At 35.6% G+C, this 27557-nt stretch overlaps 1 protein-coding gene across 1 annotated transcript in view; it reads right to left on the bottom strand.

The window, feature by feature from the left end:
- LOC136027550 (TBC1 domain family member 23-like) overlaps positions 1-20938 on the bottom strand; it is an 80051-nt gene extending 59113 nt beyond the window's left edge. Inside the window, exons 1-3 of the mRNA XM_065704911.1 lie at positions 20817-20938; positions 9201-9415; positions 27-222 (exon numbers count right to left, since the gene is read on the bottom strand). Of these exons, the coding sequence (XP_065560983.1) occupies positions 27-222; positions 9201-9415; positions 20817-20857 (452 nt within the window). The 5' untranslated portion in view covers positions 20858-20938. The remainder of the gene's footprint in view (positions 1-26; positions 223-9200; positions 9416-20816) is intronic.
- Between the last annotated feature and the right edge of the window lie 6619 nt (positions 20939-27557).

Raw genomic sequence — 27557 nt, 5'->3', positions numbered from 1 at the left:
TGTGTTAATAAAGGAAAACAACTTACTTTGGTAAATACAAATCGTATATACAACTAAAAGTCTCAACAATTTCAGCATTACTGGCGTCTATGCCCATCAAGGTTTCTAGTACTGAATGCCACTTCTTTTTAGGATCGTAAATGCACTTATTACTTTTGCAGATATTGGTTAATAGCAACTCAAACTTGTAAATGAGTGGTAGGTTTTCCCCATTATCATTTCCTGGAAAGAAAAAAAAATGAAGGGTGAAAGGAATTAAAACCATGTATAAATATCTTTTAGCTCTATTTGGCTTTGTAATTAAAGGATTGGAACGAAATGCTTACAGCCCCAGACAACCATCAGTAAAACCAACTCCTATATTCCTACTAGCCAGGAGTTTAGCTTTGGTTATTTTTCATGGATTTTTTGTCAATATTCTTGGTAAAAGTAAGTACCCATATAAAATCTAAGAAACTAAGCTATGCTATTTTAGGAATTTTTCTGTGTACTGCGGCCTTTAATTTATAATATTCTGCATGTTTTCCATGTGGATATATGCTATAGAGCTCTGATCACTTACTCTTGGGAGGAGAAATTCTCTCCAGCAATATTCACTTGGGACTAAGCCCCGGCACTGCTTTTGTTTTTATATCTGTTTCTGTTCTTGTCTAACCTGTTTTTGTTTCTGTTTTTCAAAAAAAAGAACAGAAAACAGAAAAAGGTCAGCTTTTTTGTCGTACCTGTTTCTGTTCTGTTTTTGCAACCTGTTTTTTCGCCTGTTTTCTGTTTTTTTTATTTTTTTCATTTTACCCAGCGGTTGCGTTTTCATTATTGTCTGGCGGATAAAGATCGGTAAACTTTTGAGCTACTATCAGGTGGCAAAAGGTGGGAAGGTATAATAACTATAACAACTGTTGCTACTAAGATCTCACCACAGCACCATGCCACCTGAGGCCAGTACAGCTAAGCACGCTCCTCCTCCATCCCAATCTGTTCAAAGGCTCCCTTTTTTACAACCTCTATGGAAGTTCCTATTTCCTTTAAATCTTTATTTATGACGTACTCCCACACAAGATGAGAACGCCTTGCTTTCCATTCATCCCTAGACTATTGTCCAAAATACACAATCCTGGGCAATCTGTCATCCTTCATCCACACAAGATGCCCTAGTCATCTCAACCTTTCTTTCATTATAGCCCTATAAAAAGGGATTGAACCACATTTCTCGTACAGCCTACTGTTTCAAATACGGTCAGTCAGTATTCACCCAGAACAATCCGTAGCAATTTCTCTCGAAAACATCTAGCAAATCGTCTAGCCCATGCTTCAGAGCCATATTAGCATCAAATATTGTAATCTTAGTTTGGAGACTTATTTTCCTATTCTTCCAAACTTTTTCTAACTGTGACAAAACACCCCGAGCCTTGGCTATTCTACTTTTTACATCTTCAGTGCTCCCACCGTCTTTGCAAATAATAGTACCGACCTTTTCGTTCTCCAACGTCACCTTTTCGTCTTCACTTACTCCTAGCCTTAGTGACTTCGTCTTCTAAACATTCATTTTCAAACCTATTCTAGCACCCTGAGCTCACAAAACCTCTAAAAGCTCATTCATTTTGCTCACACTTTCATCAAGGATGCTTATATCGTTAGCGTAATCTAAGTCCAGGAGGGTTTTTCCTCCCCATTTGATTCCATGGTCTCCTATTGCCTTTCCTGTGCTCCTTATGACAAGGTCCGTCAAAATGATTTATACAAAGGGGGATAAAACGCAACCCTGCTTAACTCCTAATTTAATACAAAACCAGCTTCTAACCTTATTTCCTACCTTAACCGCAGCAGGGTTATTCCCGTACACAGCGGTTATCACTTTTATGTATTTGTTTCGTGTACCATACAAGAATAAGTTGATAAAGCTCTCATCAACAGAATCGAACGCTTGCTCATAATCTATAAAACTGAGGACCAAAGGTGTTTGACAACTCAGACAATTCTCAATTATTAACCTAAGAGTGAAAATTTGGTCGACAAATCCTCTACCTTTTCTAAAACTACACTGTTCTTCTCCTAAAACTTCTATAGCATCTCTCAGTCTAAAAAGTATCATTTTACTAAGTAATTTGCTACATACAGAGACCAGATTAATGTTTCAATAATTACCACACTCACTTTTACCACCTTTCTTATAAAGTGGTTTGATTAAGGTTCTCCTAAAATCGTTAGGTACTTCCCCTTCTTCAAAAATCATGTTCATAATCTTCAGTAGCTCATTTCTAATCTCGGAGCCAGCATATTTAAGAAACTCATTAACCACACTATCGGTACCTGGAGCCTTATTATTTTTTAATCCTTTTAGTACTGTCGCTAATTCTTCCTCACAAAACAAATCTTCCTTCATATCCAAGGTATAACAAACTTTTCATTTTTATCTATATCTTTTCCTGCAATTCCATCTTGGTTTAGCACAGTCTTTAACTGTTCTGCCCATCTCTCTTCGGATTGACTGTCCCCTCTCAGTTTATTAACATGCCAGTACAATATTTTACTATAATGCCGTCTAACTGCATCTTCCAGATCCTCACAATTTTATCCATGGCCTCCACTTCACACCTCTTTATTCATATTTTAATGCTTTCTCCACTTTCTTTACATTCTTTTTCTTTTCATATGATCTATCACTCAAATAATTCTTGTACAGATCCCTCCTCCTCTCTGTAAAGCTTTTTCACTAATATTCCTAGCTGCAGTCCTAACTTTCTTCTCTAAGACACCATCAGCAAATTCACAAATTGTTTTTCTAAAATTATTCAACTGCTCCTGAAAAGTTTCTCTCAAATTCTCATCCTGGACTCTACCAACTATCATAAATCTATCATAAATTCCCAGGAGGTAGTAACCTTTCCGAAATTTCGGCTTTAAATTAACCCTAGACACTACTAGATGGCCATCTTTACTTTTAACATCAATAACAGCACTCTTTATGGGCCATTTTATGACCAAACACCGTATTGGTTATAACTAGATTGTTATACCTACAAAATTGCAAAAGTCTGGAGCCATTACTGTTTTCTTTTCCTACACCAAATTTACCTAGGCTAGGATACCATCTATTCCTATTTCTACCAACATGGGCGTTTAAATCTCCTAGTAAAAACATCATATTTCTATCTCTGACCCTGTCAATTTAGTCCTGTAGCTTTAATTAAAATTCAATTGTGTCACTAGTATCTCCGTCAGTCGGTTCTACAGATAATTGGACATGAAACCACACCTCAGATTAAAATTAATAACCAGTGAACCTATTTGGGAAGATCTGTCATCTCAGGTTAAACAATGCATAGGCAGAGTCTGCAACCTCTGAAGGTCGAAGAATTGGGGACAAAGTTTAACTTTGTGAAACTTTCCCTGAAAATTCCTTTTTATTCAGTTCTTTTTTTATTTGATTCTTCACTTTTAAGGTCTAAGTTGAACTTAAGTACTCATTTGGAAGAAGAAAACTAAAAGAAAAGAAACGAAAGTAAAACAGTTCAAAATAGGGATGATACCTTTTTATTGACAGTGAATAGATATAAAATTATTTAACTGGATATTTCGAACACATATACAGTGTTCATCATCAGCAGTAAAACTGTTTTACTGCTGATGATGAACACTGTATATGTGTTCGAAATATCCAGTTAAATAATTTTATATCTATTCACTGTCAATAAAAAGGTATCATCCCTATTTTGAACTGTTTTACTTTCGTCATGGAAAGGCAGTGTGGTCTTCGAAGTTATCTAAGAAAAGAAACAAAATCAAGGGCGGTCTTAAATAACGAGGAATAAACAACCCAGAGAGGCAAAAAGTTGAGCGTAAGCTTGAATTTGCGTTGTTGAGAATAAACTCAGTTGATCACAAAAGGTTAGCCACCTAAGGTCCGAATTGAGCTGAACCTAAAACCTTAGATATGCTTTAAATAGTTCTTTCTACATGCATAAAACAGCCATTCATGGTAAAGCTGCCAGACCACTCTCCCTAAAAAATACGCGTTCTTCTGAGTGACTGGTGCTGGAGCAGGTATCTATAAGAAGACGAAAATTGGCTAATTCAGGTGATTTTGTTTTTTTCTTGTTTTTTTTTTTTCCTTTTTTTAATATTCTACTAAAAGAAGCCTTGACAACACAAAAGCCATTCCAAAAACCAATCTTCTATCTTCCATTTGTACCTCCTCATGCATCAACACTAGGAAAAACAACAAATTTCATCAATCACCTTGAAAATGTTGACAAAATAAAGGTGAAAGTATCTGTTTATCTATTGTTAATACCTCAAGAAACGAATAATTTAGCGAGAAATCCCGACGCATGACAACAAGAAAGAAAATAATAAATAAAAAGAGAAAAATCAAATAGGTGAAAAACGAGGATTTTGTCAGCCAGTAGCAAAATATGAAAATGAAAATCAAGCAAATATTTCGACAAGGACCTTCGCCAAGTCGTCCTCAGTGCAAAAAAAATAAGAAAGAGGAAAGAAAACAAAGAAAAAACAACAACAAAATCTAACCTTCTTAAGTGAGGAGGCTTTTGGCTGTTGGTCATATAAAGGAGGGGTCTACCTGGCAGTAACTGTGCATCTCAAGCAAATAAGTAGATAATGGGATGTCTAGAGTCGCATATTATACTTCAAGCCCTTGAAAGTCAGACACACGGCTGAAAATATACTTCTAGCTATCATAGTAGCCCTGAAAAAGTATGCAATTGAAGACAAATATTTTGTGCAGTATCCGCGTCTAATTCAAATGTTGTTAAAGTCTGCTACATAAAGGGGATTGAAAGGTCTTTTTGCTTTGGTCATTGTCTTCACCTTTTTTTATCACATACTCTCAAGTCCTGGGGAGAAATTGACGTAGAGCAAGTGGTTGAATGTGAATCTGACGACAACGATTACTCTAGTAGAGAGCAAGACATTGATGCAGCCCAAGATGACCTACCCGATGTCATAGATGAAGATATTGCTAATGCCGCATTTAAAATGGATGATAAGGATAAGTCGGATAAGAAAGAGTGTCTGACAATTGGGCCAAAACTACGTTTGGTCCTGGAGGCAGTACTAGAGACACAGTGTCGGTGTCAACAAAGACGGCGTTGCTGAAGTTGCATAAAACCCTGAAGCTACTAAAAAATTCGAATGTCCATCATGACATATTTGAAAGTCTTTGTAGACATAGGGCTGAGTTTTCATTTACTTCGTGACATGAAAGTTCATTGGAACAGCACACAAGCCATGATTAGTTCCTCCATACATAGAAAGTCTGCCCTTCAGATATTTCTGCCCTTCAGAATGTCCATCATGACATATTTGAAAGTCTTTGTAGACATAGGGCTGAGTTTTCATTTACTTCGTGACATGAAAGTTCATTGGAACAGCACACAAGCCATGATTAGTTCCTCCATACATAGAAAGTCTGCCCTTCAGATATTTTATTACCTTAATTTTTTAGATATTAAGGTCAGGAAACTGGAACTATCCCAGTAGGAATGGTTGATTCTTCAGAGCACTACCTAGTTATTTGTGCTCTATGAAAAGGCAACTAAAATTGCCATTAGACCTAAAAACACAACATCGAGCAAAGCGTAGATGCTGCAGAAGGGAATGGTAAGTTTCAGTAGAAGAAGTATTTCGTTCACATCCCTAAATTCAAATTGGAGCTTTACGAACGTGCAGCTTTCTGGGGCCCATTTGCCCATAAATTACTTTTTGTGAAGACAATGGCGACCAGACAGTTACTCACAAGCTTACCTAGCAGCTCACGCGAGCTTGCTCCCTTAGGTTTGAATAGAAATATGAAAGACCCAGAGAGTCTGAGTGAAGTTGATGACTACTTTTTATGATTTTTAAACAAAACAAAACTAACATATTCTGTCCGAAGATCAAATACTACAGCAGTTCGGAATACGAAAAACACAATCAAAGCCTATGAACCGTTAACGTTTATTGCAGTACCGTTAACTTAGATCTTGGAACAAAAAAAGTAAGGTCGGGAAGCTTGCAAAGAACTGGAAAGGGTTTACAGTGGGTCAGTAGAAAATTTGGCCCCAGTAATCTGTCAGCGTCCGTATTCAACGAGTTTTAGACACCATGGATGCAGTAGTAGCACACAGTAACCGAAAAACAATGAAAATTATTATTTTGTTTATTTATTTGTTTGTGTCATAAGTGTTTATTTGTTTTTTGTTTTGTTTTCAGGGGTGATCGTATCGACCCAGAGGCCCTAGAATGTTATAAGAGGGCCCATTCTAACGGAAATTAAAAGTTCTAGTGCCCTTTATAAGTGATCAAAAAAATTGGAGGACATATAGGCCCTCCCACGCTCATTTTTTCCCCAATGTTACCGGATCAAAATTCTGGGATAGCCGTTTTATTCACCATAGTCTAGAAACTTAACAATTATGTCTTTGGGGACAACTTACTCCCCCAGAGTCCTCGTGAGAGGGGTTACAACTTACAAACTTTGACCAGTGTTTGTATATAGCAATGGTTATTGGGAAGTGTACAGACGTTTTCAGGAGAATTTTTTGGTTTGGGGGGGGGAGAAGTTGAGGGGGGTGGGGTTGCGTGGGAGGATCTTTCTATGAAGGAATTCGCCATGGTGGAAGAGAATTTCAATGAAGAGACCGCAAGATGAACTAGCATTATTTAAAAAACAATGAAAAAATAAATATGAAAAGTTTTTTTTTCAACTGAAAGTAAGGAGCAATATTAAAACTTAAAACGAACAGAAATTATTATGCATATGAGGGGCTCACCTCCTCGCAATACCTCGCTCTTTACGCTAATGTATTTTTAGTAATTTCAACTATTTATTCTACGGCCTTTGTGATTCAGGGGTCATTCTTAAGGAATTGGGACAAAATTTATGCTTTAGTGTAAAGAGCGAGGTACTGACGAGGGGTGAACCCCCTCATATACGTAATAAAAACATACGAATATAGAAGTTCGTTAGGTAAGTTAACTCTCAAGTTACGCATATTTTTTACTAATGAAAACGTTTGTAAAAAATTAAAAGTTATATTTGCAATTTTAAGTAATCAAAAAATTGGAGGGCAACTAGGACTCCTCCCCTACTCTTTTTTTCTCAAAATCTTCCGATTAAAACTATGAGAAAGCCATTTAGACAAAACAAAATTAATATACAAATTTCGTTTTAATTATTTATGTGCGTAGAGCCAAAATCAAAACATGCATTCATTCAAAAACGTTCAGAAATAAAATAAAAAAAACAAGTTTTTTTTAACTGAAAGTAAGGAGCAACATTAAAACTTAAAACGAACAGAAATTACTTCGTATATGTTAGGGGATTTTCCTCCTCAACGTCCCGCTCTTTACTCTAAAGTTTTTTAATATTTTAAAAAGTCAAGTTAAGAGAAAGAGTCAAACTTTAGCGTAAAGAGTGGGGCGTTCAGGAGGAAAATCCTCTACATATACGGAGTAATTTCTGTTTGTTTTAAGTTTTAATGTCACTCCTTACTTTCAGTTAAAAAAACTTGTTTTTTTATTTAATTCTAAGCAATATCCACTTTAAACTTCAATATCAATCTTGAGGAGGAAAACAAATTTCCCCTGCTTTTGAGAAAAAAACCGAAACCTCATTAAAATGGCGTTGGATCAAAGTACACCATTGAAATCGCCATGGTCGAAAACAACTAACTGGAGGAATACAGTTCCTCACCCTAAAAACGAAAAAGATAGTATTTTTAGAATGGACAGCACTGACGTCTCCTTTACCTTTATTTTCTGGTTCTTCTTTGGTCCCCCAAACGCCCACGGATCACTGGAGGGCCGTAGAGACGATTGAGGGCTCTTTCAAAAAATTTCGTCTTCATTTAGTGCCCTTTTTGTAAATTGAGATCAATGGTACCAGTTTAAAGCGCTATTTAACCTTCCGCTGTGCCACTTACTAGACTTTTAGTTAACTAATCGGTTGTTCTTTTAGTTAACTAATCCGTTTGAATTTTAGAGTCAGAATTACATTCTGGAGGTTAGAGCATATGCTCTTGACCATCCCGTGGTTCCTGCCACGAGTGTACCCATGGAGGAGGTATTTAGTGTTGGCTTGCTACTTAGTTTGCAAGCAATGTGCAAGTACAGCTGACAAAACCCTTGAAACAAGAATGTTTGTAAGCGACAAGTTCAACATTTGAACTTGTTACATAACAAGAAGTTTGAACCTCAAAACTGGTTGGATCAAAAATGTATTGATTATAGTGCAGTATGGAAGTTAGTAGTGAATCATAGGGCAGTTTGTTTTCCATTTTACTCGAAGCTGTTATGCTTTTGAATTTGAAAGAAGTTTGTTCCTTTTATTTTATACTTCGTTGTTCAACATCTTGAGGTGAAAAGAATGAAACCATGCTGGGCTCAGGTCCTCTAATAGGTTTTAGAATCATCTGTGAAGTTGGGGTCATATCGTATGTGTATTTGGTCGATTAAAGAAGAAATGGATTTGTCAATTTAGAATAGTTTCAAGGCAGTTTCTTTACGCTAGCTTTGGAATTGAAATGTATAATCTTGCCCAGTATAGTCGGAAGGATGCGACATCCTTAAAGAGAGGAAGATAAGCAAAAACGAAAAACAGCTGTTAAGACAACTAAGAAAAAAAAAAACAGAGCAGATAAAAGAAACATCACTTTTCTTTGCTGGACCTGTTTCTGTTGTTTTTTTTTTTTCGTGTTTTTTTTTTCGTTACTGTTTTTCTGAAAAACAAAACAGTGCCTAGCCTTACTTGGGACCCCCCCCCCCTTGTGGGATAAGCGCCTGCTCTAAGAAAGTTCAGGGTAAAACACATAAAAAAGTTTAAGTATATTTGGACCCAAAACTGGACTGTACACAATCAAACAGGTAAAGTTTGATTATGAATATTTTACCTTAAATATTTGACTGTTTAGTATAATCTTGAATTCAGCTGTAAATGAAGCTGACAAAAAATAAGCGGAATAAATTTTGCCAGCTTTTGAATTGATAATAAAATAATATAATACACATCAATATATTTGCTAAGCCAGAAAAGTGTTTCAACTTTTAACTCAAATATCGTGAAGTTTAAAAGCAGAAACATCAGATTCTTCGTGAAGAATCACATAGAAAAACTACTAGTGGTTAGTTGATTACAATAATTTAAGAAAAATACCTCTTCAAAAGCAACAACGTTGCTTCATAACCTAACAAATTTGACTCACCTAAATATTCTTTACAGTTATCCCTCAGTGCTTCCTGATCTGGCAAGTTGAACTCTTCATCTAATCTTAGACTTTCCAAATGCTGATTTGATATCCCCAGGAGACGTTTCCAAACCCGTAGGCGAAGTTTTTCTGGAATCAGACGACCAGAGCATAATTTCCTCAGCTCTTCAAGAGAAATTTCTTCATCCAATGCTGATTCTAATGCAGTAACCCTTTAAGAATAAGACACATGACAGAGAAGGTTATTGTTTTAGTGACATCTCAAGACTATAGTACTCTTAGCTGTCATAAGCATACACCTTTAGATCAAGTTAATCAAACAAATTTAATGCTTTGATAGTTCTTGAAATAAAACAGTTCGGAAACGTGTTTTGTGCTCATATTACTGCAAATTGGTTGCAGAACTAATGTGCCTTCTGCAAAGACATCATAACTTCATTTCAAATAGTCTGAAATTCTCATTTTGGTAAGAAGGGATAGTTTGGATTTAGGTGAGGGAAGAAAATTTTTGGGAAAATTTAGGCTGGCCCCTATTTTTGCCCTATGTGTGGATGTGTGAATGAGAATTTATTTCATTTTGTATCCAAATGTGAACAGCTGTCTGAGTTGCGGAATGAATGTTTTGGACAAATGTTTGAGAGTGAAAACTGGTTAATTGAGCAGATGGCTTCAGTCTTGATTCAGAGTTCATGGTGTGAGGACCTTTTTTGGATATAACTTATTGCAAAAGGATTATAGTCTCTACCTAACCTACAGCTAATATTTTGATAAATTAATTCAGTGACCAAAGGCTTATAATTTGAATAAGCGGATTATTTTGCTACTGAGTGAAAATTCCCTTGGGAGCTGTGGATTTTCTTATAGATATTTTCATGATCAGTGACCTATATAATATAGGTCGGGATAAAGCATTTGGACATTTAGAATTTATCAAAATCAGGCAACGCAATCTAATCAGCCAGCAGTGTTGCCACGTCAACCTATTTTGGCGAAAAAAATTAATTTGTCGAGCTCTCCAACTGCAGAAGAGAGCGGAAACGGTACAGAAGAGCCGTAGTTGTACCGGCCGTACTTTTGTACTTAAACTGCTGGGGACAGGTGTACCGGGTCCCGCACTTCCTTTGTTGGAAGCTCAGGAAATTAGACATTATCAAGTTTGCGATGTCTTACAGTGTTAATGACATTGCGTTTGACAAATTCTGCGGCTACCCTTTGTGGCCTGTTCGAATAGTTGGTATAACTGCATCGAAGAAGGGAAAATCTTATCAAGTATTTTGCTACGGATCACACGAAAAAGCATCACTGAGTGAGGGATTCATTTTGCCGTTCGAAGAAAATTTCCCCAAAGCTTCAAAGAAAAAGTCGAAAGGAGTTCAAGGTGCTTTTACTGAACTAGCCACATTTCCGGATGTGTATCAAGAAATAATGGGAATTACTGGTGCTGCTTCGACAAGCAGTGTATCTTCACTCTCGTCTACCCTAGTAAACGCGCAGAGTGAAATTGCCAAATTGAAAGAAAATCTTCGTCAGGATATTCACAAACAGGTGATTGAGAAATGTTCAGGCGACAAAGGCGTGATCAGTGAACAAGCAATTAACACTATTGTTACCAAGATCTATGATGCAATAAGTCTCGACTACAGTTCGAAATTTGCAAATATTGAAAAGATGCTCAAGGGGTTTCAAGCTCAAATAACGGCGCTAGAAAATCGCATCGAAATTCTAGAATACCGCAACGACAATTTGGAACAGGAAAGAAGATCGAACGTTCTTCTAATCCATGGACTGTCTCAGATAGGTGGAGAAACGCTGCCCAATAGCGTTCTAGAGCTATTCAATGCTAAGATGGAGATCCGTGTGCTTGCTAGTGACATCAAGTCAACTGAGCACTTACGTACTCGAGTTAGCTCAGCGGAAAATGTTATCCCGCCCGTTCTCGTCACTTTTCATTCATCTGAGTGTGCAAAGCGCGTGTTCATGAACAAAAAGAAGCTCGCCCGATCGAAAGTATTTATATCTGAGTATTTAACACCAAAACGTAAGCAACTGCTGAATCTGGCACGCGACAAATTAGGAGCTCGGAATGTTTGGACTGATGGTGGCCGTGTGCTAGCCAAACCGGAAAACAGTTCAGCCATCTTGAAAATTAGGTCACTGAATGACCTGATCAGTGACCAGTACTGACATGTGGAATCCATCCTCAGTTCTTTCGTTTATTTGGGGTTGGATGCTTTGTTTTGCTAATCTCGTGTCAAAAACTTTTTTGTTTGTTTCGTCATTCAGATATCAAAGAGTTCGCACTATTGAGCATACTAGAGTATTATCATGAATAGTATGACCGACAGGCTTTTAGACTTAGAAAGTAATCGGCTGTCTGTTGACCAAGTATTATCCACCCCTATTGCAAATGATAGTTTAAGTGAAGGAAATAATACTCAAGCAATGAAAGCTAGTAATTTTTTGGATAGTCAGTCGCTGAAGAAATGGTCGGTCAAAAGAAGATACTATTTTTGCATTTTGGAATTGCCAAGGCCTTAGGACTGCGTACCCTACACTGTGTAACATATTAAGTGATATGCAAGAAACACCGTTAGTAATAGGACTATGTGAGACGTTTGTATTGAATAGGGATAATTTTTCAGTGTGGGATTTCCAGTTTCCAGGATATGTTAATGAAAGAAAAGAACAACAGGTTATGGAGCGAGGCGGTCTGGCTTTGTTGATAAAGGAAGGATATTCGTATTGGGTAAGGGAGGATCTCTCACTTTGGCTTGAAGGAAGACTTGAGACTCTTTTTATTGAAATAGATGATAAATCTGATAAAAATGTAGTTGTTGGTTTAGTTTATAAGACATTGTCATTTAATGAGGAAGTTTTTATTGAAGAAATGGAGCATTTAATGGAGAAATTTAGTAATGATCATAAATATAAAGTAGTAATGGGGGATTTCAATATTGACCTCCTTAAAAGTACAAGCCATCTAGATTTTCTTAACTCCATAATTGCATCATTCCAGTACCCCCTGGTAACTATTCCTACACGAGTAACTGATAAGTCTGCGACTCTTATCGATAATATATTTGTGGATGGAAAGCTGCTTGAAAGTTCGTATGCCGATGTTCTACTCACGGATGGATCCGACCATCTTTTTCTTCTTAGTAAAATAAAAAAATCTTACAGGATTATAAATAAGAGTGGTCAAATAAATAAAACATATTTTCGTGATTTAAGAAAAGATAATTTAAAAAAATTTGAGAGAGAAATGGATGATGCAGATTTTACTCCAGTTTTTGAAGAAGATAACCCGTCGGTTGCGTATGATATTTTTGTTGCAATATTTACAAAGATATTGAATGATACGTGTCCTCTAAGAAGACTTAAAAGAGGTAGTACGAAATTCCCAAAGAAACCATGGATTACACAGGGCATTCTAAATTCTATAAGTCGGAAAAATGAATTGTATAAAATATACTTAGGTGAACCATCTGTCATTAATTTTCAGCAGCTTAAAAATTACCGGAATACTTTAAACGGATTAAAACGGAAAGCTGAAAAAATGTATTTACAAAATGAATTTATGAAGCATAAATGTGATATGAAAAAAACATGGAAAACAGTAAATTTACTCCTGGGTCAAAAGGGTAAAATAGAAGTTATTAATAAATTACAAACAGAGAGGGGGAATTTGACTACCCCAAATGATGTTGTGAATTATTTATGTGATTATTTTTCTAGTGAGGGAGCAAAACTTTGTGACGATGCTCGGAAAAGAATTAAGCGGCCTCCCAAAATAGTTCAGTCGGAAATTCCAGTAGAAAATCAGCTGGTTTTTAATGCTTGTAGCATAGGTGAAGTGAGTACAATTATCAGTAGAATCCAATCAAACTCAAGTGGCGTAGATGGGATTTCTCTTAAGATTGCTAAATCCGTTAAATCAGTTATAACACCAGTTGTATGTAATTTGATTACTAAGTCTATGGAAAAAGGAATTTTCCCGGAAGTTTTGAAGGTGGCTAAAATAATACCATTGCACAAAGGAGGTAAGAGAGACGACCCTTCAAACAAAAGACCCATTTCTATCCTCCCTTTTTTTCAAAAATATATGAAAAGGTGATAGGATCCAGGCTAACTGATTACGTTGAAAATAATACAATTCTTATAAATACTCAATTTGGTTTTAGAAAAAAAATGTCCACAGAAATGGCAACCATTAAACTTGTTGACTGGGTAAATACGTCGTTTGAAGCGGGTCTGATTCCAGCTGCTTTATTCCTGGATTTGAAAAAGGCTTTTGACACAATTGACCATAAACAGTTATTACTTGAGCTGGAAAAAATCGGTGTTACCGGAAAGAGTTTGTCTTGGTTTGAATCTTATTTAAGTGACCGAAAGCAGGTTGTGGTGAATGGGTGTTTTACTTCTGAAGCTAGTACGATAACTTGCAGAGTACCCCAGGGCTCTATGCTAGGTCCTCTTTTATTTTTAATATTTATTGATTGGATTAAGTATTATTTGTCAGAGGCTGGTATAATCCTTTTTGCAGACGATACTCTTTTACTTGTAGCTGCTCCATCAGTTGATCTACTTTTTGATAAAATGATAAAGGCAATGACCGAGTTTATTGAGTGGGCAGATTTCAATCTTTTAACATTAAATTATAATAAAACTAACTACATTCTATTTTCTCGGATATCTAGTATTGAAACTAATTTGGAATTAATAATAAATGGAAATCAAATAAAAAGAGTAAAGGTAACAAAGTATTTAGGTTTTATGATTGATGAAAATCTATCATGGAAAACACATTCAAATATTATAGCTTCAAAGTTGTCCAGATCTCTGGGTGTGCTTCGCCAAGTTAAAAACCTAGTATCCTATAAAATTCTTTGGTTACTTTATTTTGCTATTTTTTACCCGTATATTTGCTATGGTTGCTCTTTATTGGCTAGTAATTTTGTATCATGTTATAAAATAAATCCAAAAAATCCAAAATAAAGCCGTTAAACTTTTATCACCTAAAACTTTATTTACTCATAATATTAATGAACTTTATACTAAGAATCAACTTTTTGATATTTCAAAAACAAGAGACTACCAAGTTAGTATTTTTCACATATAAATTTATTAATAATATACTTCCCTCTTCTTTCGAAATTTTTTTCTCCATTAATTGTGATCTTCATAGCCACGATACATGAGGGGCATAAGCCTAACCAAACATGACTATAATTTTGATAGTCAAAAGAAATTAAAAGATGACAAAACATAACCAAAAGTAAAAGCTCTAAGTGATGCAAAAAACTCATTCTCTTTCTTCAGACCAATACAAATGTGGTGAAGTAAAGGAGTCTGTCTGAGCAGCTTTCAGAAAATTAAAATTACTTGCAGATAATTTTAGATTGTTTTCAGGGAATATTTGAAAATTTTAACTGTTGCCCTAACTGCTGAAAAATTTTCTTTGACCATTATGTACCACTTAACCCAGTATATAAAAAGGTAAAGGATGCGGCACTAGACTTAAGTGTCCAAACCAGCAGAGCTAGTCTCTGTTTAATGGCCCTTCAGCCCAAAAATACAATGGAGGGTGGGGGTCAGCAATCTTGTGTTTTTATACACCCCTCCTGTTTACCTTCCTCCAGTTTCTCCAGGCGCCCATTTAAAGCTGCATCAGCTTTGACAGAGCTTACAGAGTCATGTCACTCAACCATATTTCAAACCAAATAACTAGCAACACCAGAACTTGAACCCCCCCTTGCCCTCATGGACACAGGTTTTCAGGTCTAGTGTGCCAACCACTCAGCTAGGATGGCTTCTAGCTGAAGCAAACCCAGTATCGACCACAGATGGTCCATTGTAAGTTATGTTCATAGGACATATACAGTTCTTATGAAAGGGATGCTTACATAAATTTCGGAGAGGGCTCATTTAATTGGAAAAATGAAATTCCTAGTTCACTATTTAAGAGTCAAAAGAGATCTGAGGGCAATTAGCCCCTCCACGCCCTTTTTTCCCATAATCCATCCAATGCAAATTTTGAGAAGGCTATTTTGTTAAGAATAGTTCAAAGGTCAGAGAAGAAAAAATCCAGTGTTGATGCAACCCCCAGGGGCAGGTGTTGTAAGTTATGCTCTGGGGCATATATAGTTCTGATGGAAGGGATGCTCATATAAACTTTGAAGAGCACTCATTTGATTCGAAATTGATAGTTCTAGTTCACTCTTTATGATTCAAAATAAATCCGAGGGCAACTAGCCCCCTTGCCCTTTTTTAAAATTGCCCTGGAGGCATGTAAGGTTTTTATGGAAGGGATTGTTGTATAAACTTTGGATGAGGCTTATTCGATTGTAAATCAAAATTTCTAGTGCCATTCTCAAGAGTCAATAGTGATTAGAGGGCAAATAGCCCCCCAAGGCCATTTTCCCAAAATGCTCCCAATTAAAGCTTTGAGATAGCTATTTTCGTTCAAAATAGTTTAAAAATCAAATAACAAAACTCCAGGGTCAACACCTTCCCCAGGGCCTGGGGGCAAGTATTGTAAGTTATGCCCCTAGGCCATATAAGGTTTTATGTATAGAGTGGTCATACAAACTTCAGAGATGGTTTATTTGATTGGAAACTGAAAGTTCTAGTTACCTTTATAAAAGTCTTCAAAAGTGATTGAAAGATTTTGTGTTTTCAAAACAGAATAAAATTGAGTGTGGCAGCCTTTTTTATAATTTGGCACATGGTACTTGATATATTTGGTATGTTTTTTTTCAGGCTAGTTAGACTGGTCAATGCTGCAAAGCCTCAGGCTTCATTAATGGATGCTGGCGAAAGTACTCCAGAAATGGTAGAAGAGCTTTCAGAGGCTAACAGCAAGGATAGTGATCATGCATCAAAAAGAATAGTTCCCGTGCCTTTTCCCCCAAATACACCTGATAAAAATCTTGAGATAGTCATTTTGATCAAAATGGTCCAAAATTCAAATTACTACAAATTGTCAGTTGAGAAATCCTCCATAGCATCCCAGACAAGAATTATAACTTATCTAAGTTGCAAGTTCTTAAGAAGTGAAAGTGATCAAAAGAAACAAGCCCCCCACACCCTTGGGCCTTTTTTCTACAAATGCATCTTATAAAAATTTTGAAATAGCCAGTTTTGTTCAAAATAGTCCAGAAATCAAATTAATATAACCTAGGGGTTGAGAAATCTGCCCTAGCCCCCTGGGGCAAGGATTGTAACTTATCTAAGTTACCCATTATAGAATATAGGGTTCTGTGGAATGGGTGGCCATATTATCTTTGATACAAAGAAATTGAAACTTCTAGCTATTTTGTAAGAGCCAAAAGCAATCACTGGCCAACTAGCCCATGCCCCCACTTTTCCAAAGGGATCAAAGTCGAAATTTGGAGATAATCATCTGGTTCAATTAGTTCAAAGGCCAAATAACTATGCTTCCAGGGTTGACCCCGCCCCTCCAGTCCCAGGTAAATGGCTCTGAGTTAACAAAGATAATTATTGTTACTTTGATACTTTGTTTATTTTGATACTTGGACTTAGTGATTTACATGGTAACTTTGCTTTATGGTGCAAGGGCTGTAAGTTGTGCAAGTTGCTTATTGTTACTTTGATACTTTGTTTATTTTGATACTTGGATTTAGTGATTTACATGGTAACTTTGCTTTATGGTGCAAGGGCTGTAAGTTGTGCAAGTTGCTTATTGTTACTTTGATAACTTGTAAACTTTGACCCTTTCTTTACTTTAATACTTTGGTGCTTAGATACTGTTACTTCGACACTTTGATGAAAGCCTGATGTTGAAAAAAAAATTGTATTAGGAGTTTTTTAAATACTTGAAACTTTTTGCAATTAAAAAACAAGCAAAAATCAATTAAAAAAGGTTTCTGGAAGTTTGTTCCCCAATTCTTTCCAAAAGAATTGGGGTTGTGTACTTCTAATGAATGGTGCCTTCCATACAAACAAGAATATAGCTACTGTCCTTTTCCCAAATGGTAAAAGTATCATTCTCTTATTTAAATAACCACTTCTCTTACTTAGAATTATCATTCTCTTACTTAAGTGGCTACAAAGTTCTGTAAAATTAGTTTAACTTTTTTTTATTATAATAATTGGGAGAACAGAGTTTGCACACAGGTGAGAATTGGTTGTTAGACTGTAGTCGTTTTCAGGGAGTAAGGGTTATGTACTTTTACTGAATGGTGTCTTTATTACAGAAAAGAGCATGGTTACTGTCCATTTCTCTAACAGTAAAAGTATAAGGTCAACTGCATATTTGGTGCTTTACTAAAAGGAATTATTTTACAAATATTTTTCTATTTTACAAATATTTTACAAAACACAAGTGAGAATTGGTTGTTAGACTGTAGTCGTTTTCAGGGAGTAAGGGTTATGTACTTCTACTGAACATTGTCTTCATTACAGACAAGAGTATGGTTACTGTCCATTTCTCTAACAGTAAAAGTATAAGGCCAACTCCATATTTGGTGCTTTACTAAAAGGAATTATTTTACAAATATTTTTCTTTTGTTCTTATTACAACACTGAAAGTAAAATGAAAATTGCAATGAAAGCAGACCAGGATTTACAAATGGGCCCACTATGCCCTGCAGCTTTGACTATTCCCAAAGTTTTTGCAATTTCCCAGAAAATCTTGCAAAAACAGAGGGATAAAAACAGAGCAGCAAAAATATTTGGGCCTAGAGGCATCAAAGCTTTAAATACAGCCTAGGTGAAACAAAATCTTAAACTGGTGAGCTTTCAGCAATTAAAATTATTATATATCCAATATTCAGTTTAATTTATTGGTTGTTACCAAAACTGTTAATTTATTTTGGAAGAAAAAATATTTTGAAATAGGGAATTTTAAAAAACTTGAAACTTTGGCAATGATAAACAAAGAGAAACTAATTAAAAAAAAAACTTCCCAAAAAAGAAGTTTTCTAAAGAAGAGTAAAGGCCATATTAAACTTAAGATCAGAAGAAATCAAAACCTACAATAACACAAACTTAAAACAGCCATAATTTACTATTAAAGAATAGACAAAACCAAAACAAATAAAATTAAAGTAAACAATCATAGCAAAAAAAATGCAACAGCTACCAATATATATGAATAAATAAATCTCAAAACAAGTAAAGCTTGAGCTGAAAATGCAAATCAACCTTAAAGCAAGTAAAAATAGTTTGCTATTAAGCCATAAATGACACCCAAAACAAACAGAAATCAAATGAACAATCATGGCAAACAAATAAACAATAGATACTAATATAAATGAGTAAATAAATCTTAAAACAAGTGAAACACAAATCAAATAGGCAAATCCAGCTTGAAACAAACAAGAATTTCTACAGACAAGAGTTTTGGTTTTCCCTCCTTTTTTAACTGTAAAAGTCTAAAACCTACTGTGTCATCAATGCTTTACTGAAAACAATATGTGCCTTGAATAGTCTTCAAAAGTAAAAATAAAATCAAACTGAATGTTTGACATATAATGCTATCAGTTGTTGAATATCATCAGTTCAAGATTTTATTTCACTGTAGTTATATTTTCATTTTCAATGCTGCAATAACTGGAAAAGAAAATAATTGTAATATAATTTGTTTTCAGTGAAGCACCAATGACTTAGTAGGCTTTAGACTTTCACAGTTAGGGAGAGAGCAGTATCCAAACTCTTGTTTGTAGTGAAGCTATATTTGCCCTGAAAGTCTTGGAAAGAACTAATAAAATTAAGCTAAATATTTGATATATAATGATATTAATTGAGGAAAGCTCACTGATTCAAAATTAAGTTTTAGTGTAATTTTTTTGTTTTGTTTTCAATGTTGGAATAAGTACAAAAGAAAATATTTGTAATATAATTGGTTTCCAAAAAACTTCTTTGTTGGTAGCTTTGTTTTTTTTTTAATTAATCACCTACAAAACAAACTAGAGAGAGACACTATTAAGACCTATGTTAACCAGCTGAAAGTAATTACAAAGGAATAAGAACTTGGCACACTAGAAGACCAGCTGGTTCAAGATTTATTGGTCTTTAGAGTCAAGAATGACTGAATTTTTGAACAGCTTCTCAGCAAGGAATCCCCACTTACTTTGGCTAGAGCAATTGAGTGTAGCTGAGTTATAGAAACTGTCCAAGAGACCCAAACATGGATGGTAAACAAACACACACAGGCATAGCTGTAGCTTTTTTATTGGGGTGGGGGGCAAGAGGGGTCCATATCCAGACAGTCAAGGGTCATGGGACATATAATAATCTTTTCTCCAAATTATTGGAGGGGGGAGAACAGCCCCCCTGCCTCCTCAAAACAACACTGCTGCAAACAAGCACATGCTCAGATCAAACAAGAAGTAGAAGTGGTTCAGAAAAAAATAAATTCCCATGAATGCTATTTCTGTGGTGCTCATACCCTAGAGGTCATAAGTGCCAAGCAAAAGGGAAACAGAGCAGCAAGTGTAAGAAGATGAACTTGCAAAATCTGCAAGAGCAAGGCAGTAAGCTTGAAACAAGAAGCAAGTCAGAAGATGAGATGGAATTCATGATTGAGACCATCTCTAGTGAGGAAAAGGTAGAATTGCCTTATATGCTGATAAGATGGATACTGGTGCTGAGACCACCATTTTGCAATCTAAAGAGTTCAATAAATTGGCAAAAAAAGCCAATATCATTGCTATATGCTGATAGCTACTGGGGATAGCCAACCTAAAAGTTCAGTACAAGAACCAAAACCCTTAGATTTAATACCATCTATGTGGTAGGCACTGATAGAGCACCTTTGCTCAGTTACTTGTCTATTGAACAACTACATCTAATCAGAACAAAAGTCTAAAATCTCTAAAATAAATTCAGTGAGCAAACCAAAGGCTAGCTAAGTTACATCTTGAAACAAGAAAAGACAAAGTAGGCCTAATGAATTCCCTTATGCAAACTATAAAACAGGGCTGACAAAGCAACAGTAAAGATTAGGACACAATAATCAGATCATTCCAGAATTGCCATTGAGAATCAGCCAAACAGTATGTATAACTGAATCTTAGGCTTATAGGCCTACCAGGAGAATTTTCTGTGGGGAGGAGTTTTTGTGTAAATTTTCTAGAAAAAAGTTATACTTCTTCCAGAGAGCTACTTCTGTTACTTTGCAATTTTTCCTGGCTCTTCCTCTTCTCAATAGGGCTGATTGCAACCCAAGCATAGGCTAAAGACAAAAAAACTGTTAATCTTTTGGTTTATATAGGCTAATTTATGTGTGGTCTTTTTTGATCAGTGGTTGATTTCTAATGTCAAACAAGACAATTACTAAAGAAGTGAATCAAAAGACATTTCAGTGTAGTGAAGTGTAGCCTAGGGCTAAAGGACCATTCTTGTTAAATGGGCTAAGATGTAGGATATTCAAAAAGTTTGGCTAGCCTAAAAGTGCATCAAAAGATGCACAAAGTTTTATTTTCACTATCTGGCTGGAAATATAACTACAAAAAGAAAAATTACCAGTCATAATTAACATTTGGCATGCAACCTAGCCTATGTTTACCAATCATTGAGCCAAATTGATACTTTTTTAAGACAGTAGGCAGAACCTTATTAATTTTAACCCCACTTTAGAAAGAAACTGACCATAAGAAAGCATGCTCTTCTTTTTCATCATTATTCCTCATTTTAGGGTAAACCTATCCAATACGTTCCAATTCAGGATACAAATTTTTATTATTCAAATATATGATGCATTTCTTCCAAAACAAATGTTTGGCGCCATGAATTATCTACCAAGCGTAAAACTAATGCAAATCACCGTCAATAAATAAATGAAACCTAAAGCGAACAGAAATGGCGGAAACAAGTAGAAATTAACACAATTAGGGCTGAAAACCCCGTGCCTTCTCAAGACCAGAACAAAATTTGGGTAGAATTCTAGTTTAGTGACTTCTTTCTATCTCGGAAAGGGGTTAGGTTAGAAAAATGAAACTTTGAGGATGAGTCTGTAGGCTAAAGTATGTCCCTGGAAGGTATTTTGAAGTACCTACCTCCACTCCCTTTCCCTCTAGAGGGCCCTGACCTTTGATGATCCTAAAAAATATGTGTGTTACAAAAGTGAAATATTTCAAAATAGATCTTCTGCTTGAATGAAGTACAACACAATTGTTTTCAGCTTCACAACTTTACTCAATCTCAATTTGTAAGGTTTTAAAGATATGCAAATACAGTTCATAAATTTTGAAAAAAAAACATTGTTATGGCTCGGAATTCTAATCAAATAATAGGAATTGCATTTTCAGAACTAAAGGCAGAGAAAAGGCAACTGGTAAAAATGTTGTTTTGTCAAAATTTCAATAGAATGTCCTGACATGTAGGCAAATTTCAAGGCCCTCTAGAGGGAGAAGGAGTGGAGATGGGAACTTTAAAATACCCTCCTGGGATATATTTTAGCCTGTAGACCCATCCGCGAAAGTTTCATTTTCCTGACCTAACCCCTTTCCGAGATAGCAAGAAGTGACTAAACTAGACTTTTAACCATAATTTGCACTTTACTGAAAAAAAAATACATTTTAAATGTTTTCACTTTTTTAATTTTAATAGATCAAAAATTAATAAGACTTAAAAGAATAAATTTCACCATACCTAAATTAAACTGACAATGCACATTCATGTGTATTTTGTCGTTTGCAAAGTAAAAAAAATATGTTTTGGTTTGTAGGCCTACTCAAGTTAATTTCTGCTTGTTTTGAGTTTGACTTGGGTTATTTTTTGTATTTTCTGTTCTTTTTTGGTTTCATTGATTTATTAATAGTGATTTGTGGTAATTTTACGCTTGGTGCATAATTTGATTTTATTTCTGCTCATTTTTGGTTTAATGAAGTTTAAAAAACATATTTTGTGGGGAAAGTTTTTTTTTAATCAATTTCTATTCTTTTTTATTGACAGTATTTTTCTTGGGAAAATGAGGTGTGTATTTTCAACGATCACACTGCCTTTCCATGACCCACTAATAGAAGTTCGAATAGGGATAAGTGCTTTTATTAGATAGTGAAAAAACAATGACAAAAAATTCTGGATTTCTGCTGACGACGGTCACTGTATGTATGATCGGAATATCAAGAATATTGAGTCATTGTTTTTCACTGTCTAATAAAATGATTTACCTCTGTTTGAAGTGTTATTGGTTGTTCATGAAGAAAGAAATGGTATTTTATATCTTTTAGGCCTTTTCTGCAAGAATCCATAGTGTTGCTTGCTATTTTTGCGTTGAAGAGAATATTTCAACAATTTTTAAAAGCATACACCTTTTTGAAAATCTTGACGCATATAGTATTGTTGAATTAAGTTTTACACCTCCTCTAGTTGACCAAAAGAATAAAACTTACCTCCATTCCCCAAAAATTCTTTTTAAGTTGTTTGACAACCTGGCTAAACTTATATTCTACTGATTTAGATAAATTTTAGCTTAATACCTTCAATCGGTTTTAGAACACCGCTAGGATGTCTTATTGGCAACAAAAATGCACACAGTGTCTTTTATTATGAAGGTTATTTACTGAAAACCCGTCTTCTTGCGAAAAGAAAACGACAGAGCACCACAAAAAAAGAAAAATATCGCTATATAACTGTGAAAATGTAACTAGAGTTAAAGAAGCCGGCTCCAAGCATGTTTTGAAATCTTTTGGTTGCGTTTCTTCAGAAGTTTAGCAACGGCTATGGTAGGATCTGCTATGTGAAGACTATTGATGAGCTTTAAATTGCCTGTCCAGATTGAATATCTCAGTGGGTATTCTTAGAAAAAGGAGATAGTGGAGTGGATATTCAATTTATCAGTATTTGTAACAATTTCCCAGAAGAGTAAAATCCAACAGTGTTGCACAACGTTGCAAGATAACGGCGATTGAGACGAAGCTTAACAGAGACTAGGGCAGGATATGACGATGATAAGCGGTGTTTGATGCTTTCTGTTAGTAGATGACAAGTGTGAGAAATGGCATTTTCAATGGGAATGCCAAGGTAGACGATTTGGTCTGAAGGGCAGACCTTTGAACTCCCATACACAATTTCATGAGAAAGTGGGCGAAATGTCTAATCAATACTGAAACGAGACTTATTTCACCGCTACATGGTACAAAAAACTAACAACATTAAGAGCTTAAATAAGGGGTTTTGTCTCTTATAAAGGAATTACTTGCTGAGTGTGTGCTTCCTAACAAAATCAAAACTAAAACACAAATCTATCTAAAGCTGATTCGTAGATAAATATTAGACAAATCCACAGGAATGATTTGTAGGTTCAATTTCCTTTGTTTATTTCTTATGAGAGTACCACTTAAGTACTTGAACTTAACCAGTTGTTTTCCTTCTCACTTGATATCTGAATTTCAGATTTTTGAGGGATTTTCTCTCACCGTATTCTCCCCAGACTCACAACATCTGTGTTAGCTCCACAGACTCCGAGGACAGCTCCTTGTTCTATGCTCACTTAGTCTACGTTATCTCTTCATTCTTTTTTTATTTATTTTTTCAGGCGATAGGTTGCTTTAACTTTAACAATATATTTAGTTTTTAATAGAACGCAAATGACGCTGGGCTTTTTTAGGTGCGGGAGGGGCGCCAACAAAATTAATGTTTGGTACATGGATAAATATTAGGGAAAAACAAAAGAAGGACATGTCAAAGTTTCTGTTTCTCGCGCTAGGGCCACTTGTTTTGTTGCTACTTTAATCGTGTCTTAATTTTTGACGCGTGGTTCAATTTTTATTTTTTGTTTATGGCAGGGTTACTTATTTTATAGCCACTTTAGTCTTGCCTTAATTTTTGAAGCCGCGGTCTGGTTTCTTTTCTTCTTTTTTTCTCACGGTAGGGCCACTTATTTTATGGCTACTTTAGTCTCGCTTCTTTTTTGATGACGCGGTTCAGTTTCTTTTCTTTTTTTTTCTCATGGTAAGGTCACTTATTTCCTGGCTACTTCAGTCGTGCCTTAATTTTTATAGACGCGGTTTGGTTTCTTTTCTTCTTTTTTTCTCACGGTAGGGCCACTTCCATTATGGCTTCTTTAGTCGTGTCTTCAATTTTGAAGACAGGTTTCAGTTTCATTTTTTCTTCTTTTTTTTTCATGGTAAGGCCACTTATTTTATTTCATGTCTTTAGTCGTGTCTTCAAATCAAGATAAAGTCGCCCTTGAGTTGTGTTGGCAAGCCCAGTCTCTATTATTGTTTTGAAGGCTCAAACAGCAAATAAGGCATATTCAAAATGACTTTTCGTTCACAAGAAATTCAACTCTTATGAATGGCATTCATTTCTAACTCGGACCAATTCGTATGAAAATGTCAAACGAAACACCATTGTCCGTATTTATTCTAACGTGATCTACGCACGTATATGACGATGGCTACATCTACATAAAAATAAACTTAAGCGTGTGAAGTACTTCCAATATTCTTTCGAACTCAAATGTGATTTTCGAACCCTTATCATTATGAGAAGGTAGTTTCGCCAGGTAAAGGTAAGCTTCTAGCTTGACATGTTAAAAAATCATGAAACTGACGTTGTATTAGCCTTGTCTTCATTACGGCATTTTCAGGTGATAACGATCCATAATGGCATACTCCCCCTACTCTGCCTACCGTGGCTTAGTACTTGTCTCCAGTCGTTGCAAACTGTTGCACTTTTTTACTTTTTTCACAATTTTTCGGTCGCTGTCGTACTGAAGTACATACAACACAGAAAATCGCACTTTTCCGTGTAAAGCCAGAAAGGGCCGCACGAAAGGGCTAGAAAGAAGTACAAACCAACAAAAGAAGAGGAATAAGAAAATTTAGCGAAGATTCTTTAAGCCACAACATCAAAATCATAGTAGGTTATAAGGTAAGCACTAATGTTACGTGTTAGTTAGGTTAGCCTTGGTTGTTAGCTTACTGTTAACTTTAAGCACTGCACATTAACCAGGATTGAGGGGAACGGTGTTTTTTTTTTATCAGGCTAGCCTACACTAAAAGGGTGATATTTCTGGTAAGTATGCAGTTTTCACAATAAATTAGATGTAATGAAATTGAGTGCATCACTTAAAAATCGTTATTTTGGTATCGAGAAATATTTGAAAAGAATCAACTTATTTTACTGATTCTAAATATATAAGATTCATTAATCTTAGTGCTAACTATCAAATGCTACGAACCTGAGAAAATTTGCCTGATTTTTAAAAATGGAGGAAAAATGTCCATAAAAGTAAAAGAAACTTATTGAAAACCACACCACCAGATTCAGTGCATCAGAGAACCCTACTGCTGAGGTACTTTTTTCCAGCTTTTATTTCTTCATTGGTGATCTTATTGAGCCAATAGTGCTTTAATGCTTGGAAAGGGATCATTCGAGCGAAAATTAAAAGTTCCAGTGCCATTTTTAACTGACCGAAAAGATTGGAGAGTGGATAGGCCCCTCCCATGTTTTTTTCTTCCCCAAAATCGTCGGATTTTGAGATAGTCATTTTTTTCAGCACAGTTGAAAGATCCAAAAACCATACCTTTGGATATAACATGATAACCACAGCCCTTAGGAGAAGGGTACTTAAGTTATAAGGTTTTCCCATTGTTTACGTATAGTCTTTGTTTTTGGGAAGTTTACATACGTTTTTGGGTGGGGGAGGGGTGGTGAACTCTCTGCTGGAACATTTTCTATTGGGAAGGAAGTTTATGGGGGCTGAACTTGTCAGGGGAAATTTTACACAGGGGGATTATACTAAAATTCCTATATAATTCATTTTAATTTGCCTTTCTTTCTCTTCGCTGACTCAATTTTCCGTGTGGGGATGTTTATGGTAACTGTCTGGGGTAAATTTTCACCGAGATTGAATTGTCTAGTGGTTCTTTCTTTGGAAGGGAATTTTTCCCTGGAGGTGGAGCCGGATATGTTAGTATTATTTAAAAAGCCAGCACAAATTACCAGGCTTATTTTATCACTCTTTAAGGAAATAACTGTAAATCAATGTATAATCAATTGTGGCCTGAATTTTAAATTATTGTCCTGGAATTGAGAGCAATAACATTTTCAGACCGGTAAATAATGGCATGTTTTTAAAGCTTTTCTCTTATTCTCGTGAAAACTACTTGCATGACAATTTAAGTTGGATAGGGGGAGGGTTTCCGACAATGATAAAGAATGGGGGAGGGGGTGCGTTTAAATTTTACATTTAAACAAGGTTGTTGAAAGCATTCGTAACTATATTATAGCATGAATAAGAGCAGAAAATTTAATTAAGGAATTAAAAACACTTAGGTAGATTGAATTCTTTACTTTTCTTTTAAAAAGTTTCTTTTATCGTCACAAGAGCGTGAAAAATATGGTTTTCTAGCATCGATATAGAAGGGATGGGGTACAATGAGTTGGATTTTAGTGGTTAGATGTTGAAAAAACAATATAATTTTCCTCCAGATGGAAAACTAACATTTAATTTGTTTCTAAGGAAAACCCTGACCAAATCCCCCTCCTCTAAAAAAGACTAGGACATGCGATGAAACAACAGCCACTCTGCAAAGTCTGGAGACGGTCCCTATACATTGCAAAATTGGAGGTCCCTCCGTGGCCCCCTCAAGACCTTCGGTCATTGCGCATGCTGGCCTTTCAAGACATGCGGCACTCAAGCAAGTTAAATGTGCAGACACTTCTACGTCCCCTAAGCCATATTACAGTGAAGCTGCCGGATCTTCTAGGCCCCCAATGTAAGGGCATGATGCGCCTCCTTTGGCCCTCCAGCATGAGGAGAATACCACACAAGATGTTGATCTTAATATAAGTGTGAATTCTTTGATATGTATTTGGTAAAAAAAACTAAAATATATCCTTTTTAGTTTACTACAGGGTTTCTTATTCGCCACCTTTGAGAGAGGGGTGTTTAATGATATTGCCGTATCTTAAAAATATACCACTCTCCTCAGTGTTAATAAACGGAAAATAACCAGGCTCTTGCAGCTCCTAAAAGAAATAGCTAAAGTAAAATATTATTGTCAGGCTAATAACGGGGGGCCCGCTGGCCCGTTAGTTCTGAAGTGTTTGAGGTGCCACTGCTCCTCAGATTAATAACACATTCCTTTTAGTTTACTATATGAGCCTTTACGATAGTTTTATTATATGATATTACGATAGTTTTATTACTTTTAGCCCTCAGTAGTGTGTTGAATAAGGTGTTTCTAAGATCCTGCATTCTACATGGAGATGTTTATGGAAACTATCAGGGGTAAATTCTCACCGAGATTGAATTGTCTAGAGGTTCTTTCCGGAGAAGGGAATTTTTCCCAGAAGGTGGACCCGGATGTCTTCGTATTATTTTAAAAGCATCAAAAATTATATTTGAAAAACAAGTATTTTCAACTGAAAGTAAGG

The sequence above is a fragment of the Artemia franciscana genome, chromosome 5 (assembly GCF_032884065.1).
Source record: "Artemia franciscana chromosome 5, ASM3288406v1, whole genome shotgun sequence".
NCBI lineage: Eukaryota > Metazoa > Arthropoda > Branchiopoda > Anostraca > Artemiidae > Artemia > Artemia franciscana.
The sequence above is the reverse complement of the archived record's forward strand: the minus strand, read 5'-3'. Positions and strand labels throughout refer to the sequence as shown.